At 54.7% G+C, this 12,910-nt stretch overlaps 1 protein-coding gene across 1 annotated transcript in view; it reads left to right on the forward strand.

Moving 5' to 3' along the window:
* Nucleotides 1-3,915: 3,915 nt before the first annotated feature.
* The window catches only part of FADS2 (fatty acid desaturase 2), a 36,983-nt gene continuing 27,988 nt past the window's right edge, over nucleotides 3,916-12,910 (forward strand). The window contains exon 1 of the mRNA XM_066251708.1: nucleotides 3,916-4,307. Within this exon, the coding sequence (XP_066107805.1) occupies nucleotides 4,101-4,307 (207 nt within the window). The 5' untranslated portion in view covers nucleotides 3,916-4,100. The remainder of the gene's footprint in view (nucleotides 4,308-12,910) is intronic.

Raw genomic sequence — 12,910 nt, forward strand, 5'->3', positions numbered from 1 at the left:
AGGCAGCTGGTTCTCTGCCCATGTGGGGATCTGTGTCTGAAGCACCTGTCCTCTCTGGGTGTCTTTCACTTTCACTCTCTCTCTCCCTCTGAAGAACTTCGGTGACCCTGCCTGTCTCCCAGCGGACATCAGAGACTCCTTGCAAGGGGAAGATGGAAAGCCCCCCCCCACCTGTCTTTTGGGGACTGGTGCCACTGACTGCAGCACTCCGGGCCCTGTCTTTCCATTCTACCCAGGTTTTTTGTTTTGTTTTGTTTTGTTTTTTTCATTCTTCCAAAGCTGGAAACGGGAAGGCAGTCAGACAGACTCCCGCATGCGCCCGATTGGGATCCACCCGGCACGCCCACCAGGGGCAACGCTCTGCCCACCAGGGGGCGATGCTCTGCCCCTCCAGGGCGTCGCTCCGCAGCGTCCAGGGCCACTCCAGCGGCGGAGGCAGAGGCCACAGAGCCATCCCCAGCACCCGGGCCATCCCCTCTCCAATGGAGCCTCGCCGCGGGAGGGGAAGAGAGAGACAGAGAGGAAGGAGGGGGGAAGGGGCGGAGAAGCAGATGGGCGCCTCTCCTGTGTGCCCTGGCCGGGAATCGAACCCGGGACTCCCGCACGCCAGGCCGACGCTCCACCGCTGAGCCAACCGGCCAGGGCCTCTACCCAGGTTTTCACGCACGTGGCTGAGAGGACATGAGCTCTAAGCCACACAGGCTGGTCTCTTGTTTCTGATACAGTGTGACGATGGTGTGGAATTCCTGGTGAGTGCCCCCTGAAGCTGCAGTCCTTGGTACTGCGAGAGGCAGTGGGAGGGGTTCTGTGGGGCAGAAGGAAGCCATGGGAACCTCCTCCCTCTCTGAGGTCGCCTGTTTTCCTAAGTGACTCTGGAGTCAGCTGGATACTATGGGCTTTTCTCTAAGGGAACAGTCTTACCAGTCCATCCAAGCAGTGAGAGCCATAAATACGAGTAGAGAGAGAGCAGATGGGGACAAAACAGTGTCTGCTGTGGGCTTCAGCCTTCTCAAGTGAGGTCAGGCCCCTCCTCCTGCCCCCTCCGGAGTGCTTCAGTGGCCCTGAGCTGAGCTTGCTGTTTCCAGGGCTTCTTCCCTACCTCCCAGCCCAGCCCCAGCCTGCCTCCCGAGATCGCTTTCCACACCATAGATCTTGGTCACAGCACACTCCTGCTTTATGCATATTCTCACCTCCTCCAGGATAAAGGCCTCCATCCTTACCAAAGCATGCGAGGCTTTCCCAGTTTGATCCCAGCTCACGGCAGGTTACATCCAGAACCCTCGCCAGAACCAATCCTCACTGTTTCATTCATTCACTCATTCATGTATGTTGGAATCCGTGGGAGTCCGAAAGACCAGAGTCACAGGCTTTATTGAAAGGAAGAAAGGAACCCCGCCAGGCACTTCTCCTGGGGGAGAAGAGCACCGGTTACAGACTAGGGGCGAATTATATAGTGTTTGGGAGAGCCTGAGGGGATACTGAGGCAAAAGTCCTGGTATGTTCCCTTTTACGGTTTTAGGATTTCAGCTTTCTGGAATGCTCCTTCTTGGGGCAGATTGATCAGCTTTCTGGAATTCCTCTGTCTCAGGGGCGATAGTCCAGTAAGGGTGAGGTCTGACAGGTAAGTGGAACATCAAGAGGGCAGTTGGCCTGACCTGTGGTGGTGCAGTGGATAAAGCGTCGACCTGGAAATGCTGAGGTCGCCAGTTCGAAACCCTGGGCTTGCCTGGTCAAGGCACATATGGGAGTTGATGATTCCAGCTCCTCCCTCCCTTCTTTCTCTCTGTCTCTCCTCTCTCTCTCTCTCTCTCCCTCTCCTCTCTAAAAAATGAATAAATAAATAAATAAAAATTAAAAAAAAAAGAGGGCAGTTTGGGATTCACGTATCTATCAATTCACGTCTTCAGCAAATGTTTCTCAGGGCCTACTCTGGGTAGGCCCTACGCTCAGATCTGCTGGGAACCCCAAACCCTGGCCGGTCCACACTTCTTGTCCACTCCAAACATCCTCGCTGCCTTTCAGGGCCTGGTGACTTCTCACACGCCCTGTTCTCCGTGAGCTATATTCCCTGGGTCTCCCTTTCAGATAGCCCTCTTCCTCTGAGCACCACAACCTTTAAATTTTTTTCATTAAATTTATCTATGTATTGTGTTAATCTCTCTTCTGAAAAAATTGCAATGTTGGGTACTATTTCAGTAAGCCTTTAACAGGCATAGAAGTCAGTGTTCCTAGCGTGTGCTTCATCCTCTCTTATCTTGTGAGCCAGGCTTTTGGTTTGGATGTCTGTTCCAATCTTCAAAACCAAAGGCCTTGTTCTCTTTCTGCCCAGAGTTTGCAGCATGAATGAGGGACGCTGGAGATGGATACCAGCATGATATGACAGTGCTATAGAGACCCACCACTGCGGGAATGGCATGCAAGGGACCGGTGTGCCACCCCCACTACCCTGTACCCCACCACTTGACCAGAGTGAGCTTCCCCTACAACCCCTGCGTCAGGTTGCTCCCCGCAAAGCTTCTACAATGGCTTCTTTCCACTGACCGCATTAGGAGAGAGGCTGTGTGATGTCTGGAGGGGGCACACCTGTGCCCCTTGTGCATTTGGCTATTTCATCTCTCCTAAACCTGTCCCTCCATGTTTACATACAACAATCCGGCCTGTTCACCTCACAGGGTTGGAGTGAGACACTGACAAGGAGAGAATGTCTCCTTTCATGGACCTGGAAATCATCCTATTGAAATCTGACGGCCCCTTATTAACTCCTGATTTCCAAGGTCTTCCTCAGCCCCCCGCCCCCATCCTTACTTCCCACTTGTTCTCAACCAGCCTCCTGCATCCAGGGCTCCTGGCCAGCCCTGTCCTCAGGGCACTGATCTAAGCAGCTTCATTTGGCTGTGGTCTGGGGGCCTGCTCCTCCACCTATCCTTTTAACACCCCCATCTTTATTTTCCGGAGCCTCTACTACAACACTGCCTAATGAATCGTGTGTGGTCCTGTAATGTTCCATGTTCGTCTCCCAACTAGGCTGTGATCTTCCTGCATCCAGGACAAGGACCTGTACTGTTCATGGTCGCGTCCCCCGCTGCCCCCACAATGGCGCTTCTTCCTCCCCCCACCATGACGCTTAGCACAATAAAAGCAGAAGAGATTATTTTCTAAGATCGTCTAGTTACAGGGTTCAGCGCCGTGGGCGAGTTCGAGGCCGGCTCATTCTCCCAGGGAGGCAGCAGGAAGGCGCCAATGCGGAAAGCGCAATGTGGAGATACTGGAGTCCCGTTTCCAGAGCATTGGGGAGGGGCGTCACCTAGCCAAGCCAGTGCCGAAGTGCAGCTCGCGGGCCGGGTGGCTCGGCGCCACCCATCCGCCAGCCTGCCCCAACCGCGGCGAACAGCGCCGCGCGGCCGACCCGTCTTTGTGCCGGAATCAGGTGCAAACTCTGGGAGTGCGGGGCTTGCGCGCACGCGCTCAGGAGCGCGCGGAACCTAGCAGCGGCCTCAGCTCGCCGGGCATGCTGCTCTGGGATGTCCTCCTGCGCCCCAGGCGGGGGCAGTAGAAGGGAGGAGGTCGGACACGTAGCCAGCCTCGCGGCTGGGCCCGACTCGGCGAGGCCGGGCGGGCGGGGGAGCCGGGGACAGCAGCTCCAGCCCGCTGGCCTTCGAAAGATCCTCCTGGGCCAATGGCAGGCGGGGCGACGAGCCCGGATTGGTGCAGGCGCTCTGCTGATCACTGTGGAAACCCAGGCGGCGGGGAACGCGGGAGGATGCGGAGCTCGGGGCGGGGGGAGCCAGAGGGGCGGGCGGAGGAGGCGTCGAGGGTTTGAGCACCCGAGTTTTTACTGGTGGCAAAAGTCCCTCGCGGGCTGGCGGGCGGAGGGCGGGGCGGAGGAAGGGGACTGCTTAGGGGCACTGGGAAGCCAGGGATATTCCGAGGGATATTTGGCAGCACACTCCCGAGCAAAGTCGAGGAGGTTGGGGGAGGGGGCGCGGTGGGAGGAGGAGTAGGAGAAGACAAAAGCCGTAGGCGGGGAGGGCCCGGCCGCACACTCGGGCAACCGGCGCCGGGAGGCCGCAGTGCACGGGGGATCCCGGTCGGTAGGCAGCATGGGGAAGGGGGGGAACCAGGGAGAGGGGGCCACCGAGCGCGAGGCGCCGATGCCCACCTTCAGCTGGGAGGAGATTCAAAAGCACAACCTGCGCACCGACAAGTGGATCGTCATCGACCGCAAGGTCTACAACATCACCAAATGGTCCAGCAGGCACCCGGGGGGCCACCGGGTCATCGGGCACTATGCGGGGGAAGATGCTACGGTAAGGGTTTGGGGGTTCTCTTGCCACTTTTCTCTGCTGAAGGCGGGAGTTAGGAACCATGGGTCCCAGGGCGCCAAACCTGCACCGCTGAAGGGAGTACAAGGCGCCCAGGAAGGAAAGAAAGTGTGTCTGCGGCGCTCATCCGCTGCTCCGAATCTTTGTCCCATGGGACAGCGGGGCCAACCTGGCGTGGGAGTCTGCCTCGGGAGGCAGAGCCGCGATGGCGGTCGGAGCAGTGGAGAATCGTGCAGGATCTACCGCGCGCGCTGGGACCCACGCGTCCGCTTCTTCTGCGGGATTCACTGGAGCTAGGGACGCCCCAAAGAGGGCGCTCGGGCCCTAGGACTTTGGCGCCCCCGGCGTAGAAGATGGCCGCCCGGGGCGCTAAGTAAAAGCGCAGAAAAGGAGCCAGGTGTGGGACCCAGAGCGCGACTCTTACTTTCCAGGCGAACTAGGGGGCGGGGAAGGAAAGCCCGTCCTCGGCCCGGGCTTCCTCCTGCCTGGAGTCTGGTCTATGGAGGTCCGCAATGGCTGCCTCGGAGAGACTGTCTGGGAGCTCCTGTTCCCACGCTCTTAAAGACTCCCAGGACCCACCTCACTCCAAGGATCAGCCTTCTTGGGGACTCGGGTGAGAACTTGGGGGAAAAGGAGAAAGGGCTGGAACTTGCAAAGCCCAGGTCGAAAGGCGTCGTAAACTGCGTGAATTTAGCTGCACTGGGCTGGCTTGGCAACAGGTCCAGCTGCACCCGAGGTTACTCTGGGACGTTCAACTCAATGGTCCTCTGTTTTAAATCCGGCCAGGAAGGCCCTGGCCGGTTGGCTCAGTGGTAGAGCATCGGCCTGGCGTGCAGGAGTCCCGGGTTCGACTCCCGGCCAGGGCACACAGGAGAAGCGCCCATCTGCTTCTCCACCCCTCCCCCTCTCCTTCCTCTCTGTCTCTCTCTTCCTTTCCCGCAGCCGAGGCTCCATTGGAGCAAAGTTGGCCTGGGCGCTGAGGATGGCTCTGTGGCCTCTGCCTCAGGCGCTAGAATGGCTCTGGTTGCAACAGAGCGACGCCCCAGATGGGCAGAGCGTCGCCCCCTGGTGGGCATGCCTGGTGGATCCCAGTCGGGCACATGCGGGAGTCTGACTGCCTCGTTTCCAACTTCAGAATAATAAAAAATAAAAAAATAATAATAAAAAAATCAATAAATCCAGCCAGGAATGCCCTTGCCTCATCTCGCACAACCCCTATCCCAGAAACTTCTAAGGTCAGACTTTCAGAGCATGAAATGTACTAGCTGGGGATATAGTTTAATAACGGTGGAGTGAGAACTGGACATTCTCTTCCCTCAACCCCCACCCCCATGGGAAATCCGGGAAGAGGATTTGGAGAGAGAGGACGAAACAGGCTAGGAGTCAAGAGAATTTTGTTTTTATTTATTTTAACATTTTTTATTGATTGATTTTAGTGAGAGAGGAAGGGGAGACAGGAACTCCGATCTGCCCCTGTGTGTGCCCTGGCCGTGATTGAACCGGCAGCCTCTACACTTTGGAATGATGCCCTAACCAATTGAGCTAATGGGCCAGGGTGAGAGTTTTGTTTTTAGGATGTTGAGCAGGTACTTTGTCCCTTGGGACAGGGAGCTGACCTCTTCCTCAGAGTTTGGGGGAGTGACTCTATGATGAGCCACAAAAGTTTGGGGAGGGGACTGATGAGCAGGTAGAGGTCGCATCCCCTGAAACACTTTAATGCACTGTTAGGAGTCAATCAAAATGCAGTCAGATCCTCACAAGAGGCTGAGAGTCAAGGAAGCTCATAATTCAGTCTCCGTAGGGAATTTTCCTATTAAGAACTTCCTCCTCCTCCTCGTTGTCCTCGGAAAGATGACCTAATGGAAGGGCAAGGGCAGTTGTCATTTGGAACTTGTGCAGAAGTTGTAATTTTTTGGCCTTGCCTGTTGGAAAATAGTTGCTTAATTTTTACAGTTTACAAATCTCATTCATATTTAGTACCTCATTTAGCTTGGGAACAACGCTAGAGGCCTGTCCGATTGGTCATTGCTCTTAGGTTTAAACACTTGCTCAAGCCCTGGCCGGTAGAGCGTTGGCCTGGTGTGCGGGGGACCGGCCAGGGCACATAGGAGAAGCGCCCATTTACTTCTCCACCCCCCCCCCCCTCCTTCCTCTCTGTCTCTCTCTTCCCCTCCCGCAGCCAAGGCTCCATTGGAGCAAAGATGGCCCGGTCACTGGGGATGGCTCCTTGGCCTCTGCCCCAGGTTCTAGAGTGGCTCTGGTCTCGGCAGAGCGACGCCCCAGAGGGGCAGAGCATCGCCCCTTGGTGGGCAGAGCATTGCCCCTGGTGGGCGTGCCGGGTGGATCCCGGTCGGGCGCAAGCGGAAGTCTGTCTATCTCTCCCCATTTCCAGCTTCAGAAAAATACAAAAAATATATAAATAAATAAAAAATAAACACTTGCTCAAGCAAGTACCGTATTTCCCCATGTATAAGATGCTCCATTTAAGACGCACCTTAATTTTTGGGCCCGAAATGTGAAAAATATGTATTACATAAAGTTATTGAACTCAGGTTTTATTCATAATAAAATTTGTACAACTTCTCATCACTGTCAAAAAAGTGGGAAATGCAAGAAAAAAAAATCTACAACCACTGTGTAAGGAGCACCCAGTTTTTAGACCCCAATTTTTCGGAAAATGGTGCGGCTTATACATGAGGAAATACGGTAGCCCCTGGGCCTAAACAGAAGACCTACCATCACTGAGTCTTCCCTCCCTATTTCACCTCTGGTCCCGGATACCTCACTGCTCTGCTCTGCTGTGGCAAAAGGAACCCTCACCTGTGTCCCAAGGGTGTCTGCTCTTCTCATGTCACAGTCCCCACGGCAGAGCTTTCCCCACTGGGGACTTGCATCTTCCGCTATAATTTCGCCACTCATTCATTCAGTGTCACCATGGCTCAGAGCTGGGCCCCGGGCACAAAGATGAGTAATCCACCCACGGTGACGGCCTCTGCTTGGTTTGCTTCCTTCTTTCCTCTCCGGCTGGGGCTGGACTGCGGGCCCTCTGTCGCTAGCTGCCAGCTCCCTCCACCCGCCTTGTGCAGCACTGGCCTGCCTGTCCCCTCCTAGAGCCCAGAGGAGAGGAGAGGTCACTCTATCTTACCCTGCTCCTACGCTGTTCTTGTGGAAGGGCAACAGGTTGAAAATGGAATGGCTCTCTATCCTCCTTTAGACAAGACAGGAGGGTCACAGAGGCAGAGGACCCGGGTTTGGGTGCCTGCCCTGTCAGGACATTTACCTGGACAGGACACTCACCTGGAACTTCCCTTTCCAGGTCTAGGAGGTGGGAAGCTTGTTGTCCGGCTTAAGTGGGCTGCCCGGGAGGTCACTGTTTAAACTTCAGAAGGCTCTGCAGCTGTGAGGGATCATTACAAGTGTATGTTTCCAACACGCTCAGTGGGGAGCTCAGTGGGGAGATAGGAAAAGGAGTGTGAAGAAGGAGAACCTAAGTGACCCCACTTTTCACCAAAGGAAAAAGCATTTCCGGCAGTAGAAGCTCCTCCCCTGGTTGTGCCTGCGGGCAGTTTGTTCTGCTCTTTCAGGTGGATCTGGGAGGAGGGGTCCAGTGCCTGCTCCACAGCCTCAGGGGAGATCCCACACCCAGCCCAGATACTCTGCTCTTAGGAGAGATGCAGAAGCCTATTTCCCCACTGGAACCCCGTCAAGCCCAGGCTTCCTGCGTGGGGCCTCGTTCCTATGTAGCCCACCCTCTCAACCCCCAGCAGGGCATGTACTGGCATCAGGGACACTCACCAGGGGCTCTAACCCCCAGCAGGGCATGTACCCGGCATCAGGGACACTCACCAGGGGCTCTAACCCCCAGCAGGGCGTGTACCGGCATCAGGGACACTCACCAGGGGCTCTTTGGGCACAGCACCGTCCCACCAGCCTCCATTGCTTCTTTCTCTTGGAAGGGACATGGCACGGGGGCTTCCTACCGTGCCTGCATCTCTGCTTTGGAAAGGAAGTCCACGTCTCCGGCCGTACCACCCCGAGTGCGCCCGATCTCCCTCTGATCTCGGAAGCTAAGCAGGGTTACGGCCTGGTTTGTGCTTGGACGGGAAAGGAAGTCAGCATCCCCCTCTCCAGCTGAGATCCCAGGGTCCCTCCTCTGCTTCTCCCTCTCTCACCACGTGTGTGTTCTGCACAGTCCCGGTTCCCAGGGCTGCTGCCTGGAGCATTGTATGCCTGGAGCTGGCTCCTCCGCACTTCTGAGTCCCGCACTTCTGAGTCCCGGACTTAGTGCCCGGGGTGAAACTGGATTAGAGACCAGCCTTGCTCTGCAGAGAAGGTGGACACAGCCAGAAACAAATCATGGCACCTAACACCTGGAGTGGGGCCGGGATGGGGATCATGTCTTCTTGCAGAAGTTAGCTGGCATGGAGCTGGGCCATGGCAGAGGCAGCAACTGTGAAGGCCAAAACGTGTGACATACTCTTGTCTTGCGTGCGGGAATCGGGGTGCTCTGGCCCTCCCTCCTGCTGCCTAACTCCTTTACCCACGACCTATCCTGCTGGGGATGCGGTCTGCTCTGCCTGTTTGCTACTCCTTTCTCTTCACCTATACCCTTGGCCTTTTCCTGAAAAGTCCTTGGCTTCCCTTCCCATCAGAAGAGGATAGAGCCTGGTTCCAATTCTTGTTCCAAAATCAACCTCTGGGCCGCCGCTGGCCTGCCTGGCCCCACAGCCTGCTCCGCAGCAGCAGGAACTTCTGTGACACAATGGCCATTGGGAACCTTCTGCAAGTGCACGTGGCACATCTGGGACATGGAAGGGGGAGACACAAACAGTGATCACCTCTGGAAGGAAGAGGAAACTCAGTTTGACTGAGGTCTTTGTATTCACAATGGAAAGCTCTGGAGTGTGACCAGGGACAAGTAGCTTCGTCTCCCTCGGTCTCTTCTCAGCTCTACAATAGGATCTGTCTCAGAGTTGGGTCCAGATTAATGGCTTGTGTCTGCAGAGCCCACGGCGCAGTGGCTAGCCCACGTAACCTCAGCGTGCGGCTCCTCTACCAACCACCAGTGTGTGAGTGCTGGAGAAGGTGAGGTGTTCCGGTGTTCCAGCGCGTGAGCTGAGTTGTGCAAAATGGCAGGAAAAGTCTGAATGTGAGGAAGGGGAGGGCCTCTTGGGGCTGGGGGTGCACAGCCATGGGGTCCTGAGGTGATTGCAACAAAAGAGACAGGCATGTCCTCTCCTTGTCTTTCATACTCTAGTGGGGAAGACAAGCAATAAAGAAGTAAGCACAGGTAGTCCCCGACTTACAATGGTTTGACTTAGGATTTTGACTGTACAATGCTGTGAAAGTGATATGCGTAATGCATTGCATGAGATAATAATTTTTTTTTTTTTCCGAAGCCAGAAATGGGGAGGCAGTCAGACAGACTCTCGCATGCGCCCGACCGGGATCCACCTGGCACGCCCACAAGGGGACGATGCTCCGTCCATCCGGGGGTGTAGCTCTGTTGTGACCAGAGCCACTCTAGTGCCTGAGGCAGAGGCCAAGGAGCCATCCCCAGTGCCCGGGCCATCTTTGCTGCAATGGAGCCTTGGCTGCGGGAGGGGAGGAGAGAGACAGAGAGGAAGGAAAGGGGTAGGGGTGGAGAAGCAGATGGGCGCCTCTCCTGTGTGCCCTGGCCGGGAATCGAACCCGGGACTCCTGTACGCCAGGCCGACACTCTACCACTGAGTCAACCGGCCAGGGCCAGATAATCAATATTTTATTATAAAGTAAGCTTTGCATTAGATGGTCTTGCTGACTGGAGACTAGTGTGTGTTCTGAGCACGTTTCAGGTAGTCTGGGCTGAGCCACGGTGCTTGGTAGGTTAGGTGTATTGCGTGCGTTTTCTACTTCCGATGCAGTACTTTCAACCTGCAATGGGTTCATTGGGAGGCAAACAATTTCATTTTCGTCTGCACTGTAAGTTGAGGAGTGTCTGTACATGATGCAGCCTGTGATGTTGAGAGCTGCTCTGAAGAAGATAGAAGACGTCTCAGAAAGTGTGGGGCTGGAGGGTGGCCGTTTCAGATGGGGTGATTGGGAAAAGCCTTTCCGAGGCGCATCCCAAATGGAGCCAGCCATAGGACACTGTGGGAGCAGGATTCCAGGCAGAAGGGAAGAGCTGTGCAAAGGCCCTGGGGTAGAATGAGCTTGGTGTGTTCAAGGGTGTTTTCTACCAGGCCTGCTCAGAAAACTGCCGGATCTACCAGGGACAATGAGACAGTCCAACAGCAGCGCTCAGCTTGAAGTGTGGGGAGCCCGTCCCTGAGTCAGGTGAACTGGGATTTGATCCTGGCTCAGCTTGATGTGTGGGGAGGCAGTCCCTGAGTCAGGTGAACTGGGATTTGATCCTGGCTCAGCTTGATGTGTGGGGAGGCAGTCCCTGAGTCAGGTGAACTGGGATTTGATCCTGGCTCAGCTTGATGTGTGGGGAGGCAGTCCCTGAGTCAGGTGAACTGGGATTTGATCCTGGCTCTGCCACTGGGAGCACAAGATGCCACCTTCCTGAGCTCCAGGGTCTTCATTGTCAAGTAGGGCTTGAGGCCTCAGGGAGGTAACATAACAGCGCTCCAGCTGCCTGTCTGGCTCCTGGTAACCTGAGAGCTCCACCAGGCCCCCAGCCCCGGCAAGGGCCTGGGGGTATGACCTGGACCTGGCTGGCAGTGGGAGCTGCAGGCAGGGTAAGTGCACTTGCAGACCACTGTACTGAATTGCACCTCTCCGTGAAAAGTAGAGAGTAACCGTTTGTCAGACAAGGCGGTTCCTCAGGAAGCCGCCTTTTATCGAGAACTTCCTGTTCATGTCCCAAAAGCTATGGTCTGATGTGAGGAGGACCAATGAAAGTTTAGGCCCATCTTGGGGAGGCAGCTCTGCTCACCACACCGCCACTGGCGCACCGGGCCTGACCTGGAAGCAGCGCTGGGCCCTTCCCAGGGCCTTGGAACATCGGAGCCTGGAGGGTCCTCCCTTTGCAGGGTGGGCCCAGCTGGTCAGGACTGGACCCCAGGCCTCCTCACTGCTGGCTGTGGTCCCTGGAATAGCAACAGGTCTCTTCTCTAAAAATATACATCATGCGATCCTCTGCCACCATCTCTTTCCTGTTCCGGGGGTGGGGGAGGGTGGGGACGACAACCACAGACCTTTTTTTTTTTTTAAGAAAACAACTCTGGGCCCAGCTTTCGTCTGCACAAAGTATTGCTTTGTAAGTCTGTTCTGGACACCTATAGAACAAAGACCAGGCAAAGACTTGGTGCTAGGCAGGGGTGCCGTAAGGAAATGGGAGAACACGGGCAATTACTACTGCGAAGTCCTGGAGTGGGCAGTGGGGGCGACGGAAAACATTTTTATGCGTTGTCAGCCTTTCCCCCATTTCTCCTCACTTTTTTTCCACTTGAAAATTTCCAAACACACAGAAAGGGTGAAAGAATAAGTAAGTGAACATTAGCATAGCGTCCACCAAGATTGACATTTTAACATTTTGCGCCATTTGCTTACGCCCTGTTTACGCATGCGCAGTCGTGTGGAAACGATTTGTTACCTACCCGCGCAGCCCTCAGTTCTAAACCAGCTTCTCCTCACAATTGGGGTATTCTCCCTCATAATCACAACACCTTTATCAAACTTAAGAAAATTAATAATTATTTTATATGATCAGATACCCAGTCCATATTTAAATTTTCTCATTCAAGTCCAAAAAAAATGTCTTCTAGAACAGCTGGGGTGTTTTTTCCCCATCCAAACAGAGTCTTTCAAATCCAGCATTGCAGGGTTTTTTTTTTAATATCTTTTTTTTTCTCTTTTTCAGTCTCTCTTGATCCTGACATCCCTCTCCCCACACACTCCCAGCTCCCTGCCCCCCCCACGACATGATAGATGCTATATTTCTTATGAGATGATTTACAAAATGTACATGATACGAATAGAAATAACACTGGACAGAAATATGCTAAAATCCTAGCGATAGTGGTCACTGGCTGGGTGGTATTTATTTTCTTCTTTGTTCTGCACATTTTCTAGGTTTGGCCAAACTATGCCCTTTATTATTACTTTATAATCAGAAAGATGAAAATGGACAATTTTTTTTTTTAATTTTAAAACCAATATAGCAATGTTGGAGAAAGTTTGGAAAGTAATGAAAATCAAGTGTCCTGGCTGGTTGGCTTAGTGGTAGAGCGTCGGCCTGGCGTGCGGGAGTCCCGGGTTCAATTCCCGGCCAGGGCACACAGGAGAAGTGCCCAACTGCTTCTCCACCCCTCCCCCTCTCCTTCCTCTCTGTCTCTCTCTTCCCCTCCCGCAGCCAAGGCTGCATCCGAGCAAAGGTTAGCCCAGGCGCTGAGGATGGCTCTGTGGCCTCTGCCTCAGGCGCTAGAGTGGCTCTGGTTGCAACAGAGCAATGCCCCAGAGGGGCAGAGCATCGTCCCCTGGTGGGCATGCCAGGTGGATCTCAGTCATCGGGTACATGCGGGAGTCTGTCTGACTGCCTCCCCGTTTCCAACTTCAGAAAAATACAAAAAAAAAAAAAGCAAGCAAGCCATAATGGCACTGGC

This window comes from Saccopteryx bilineata, chromosome 1 (assembly GCF_036850765.1).
Source record: "Saccopteryx bilineata isolate mSacBil1 chromosome 1, mSacBil1_pri_phased_curated, whole genome shotgun sequence".
Classification (NCBI taxonomy): domain Eukaryota; kingdom Metazoa; phylum Chordata; class Mammalia; order Chiroptera; family Emballonuridae; genus Saccopteryx; species Saccopteryx bilineata.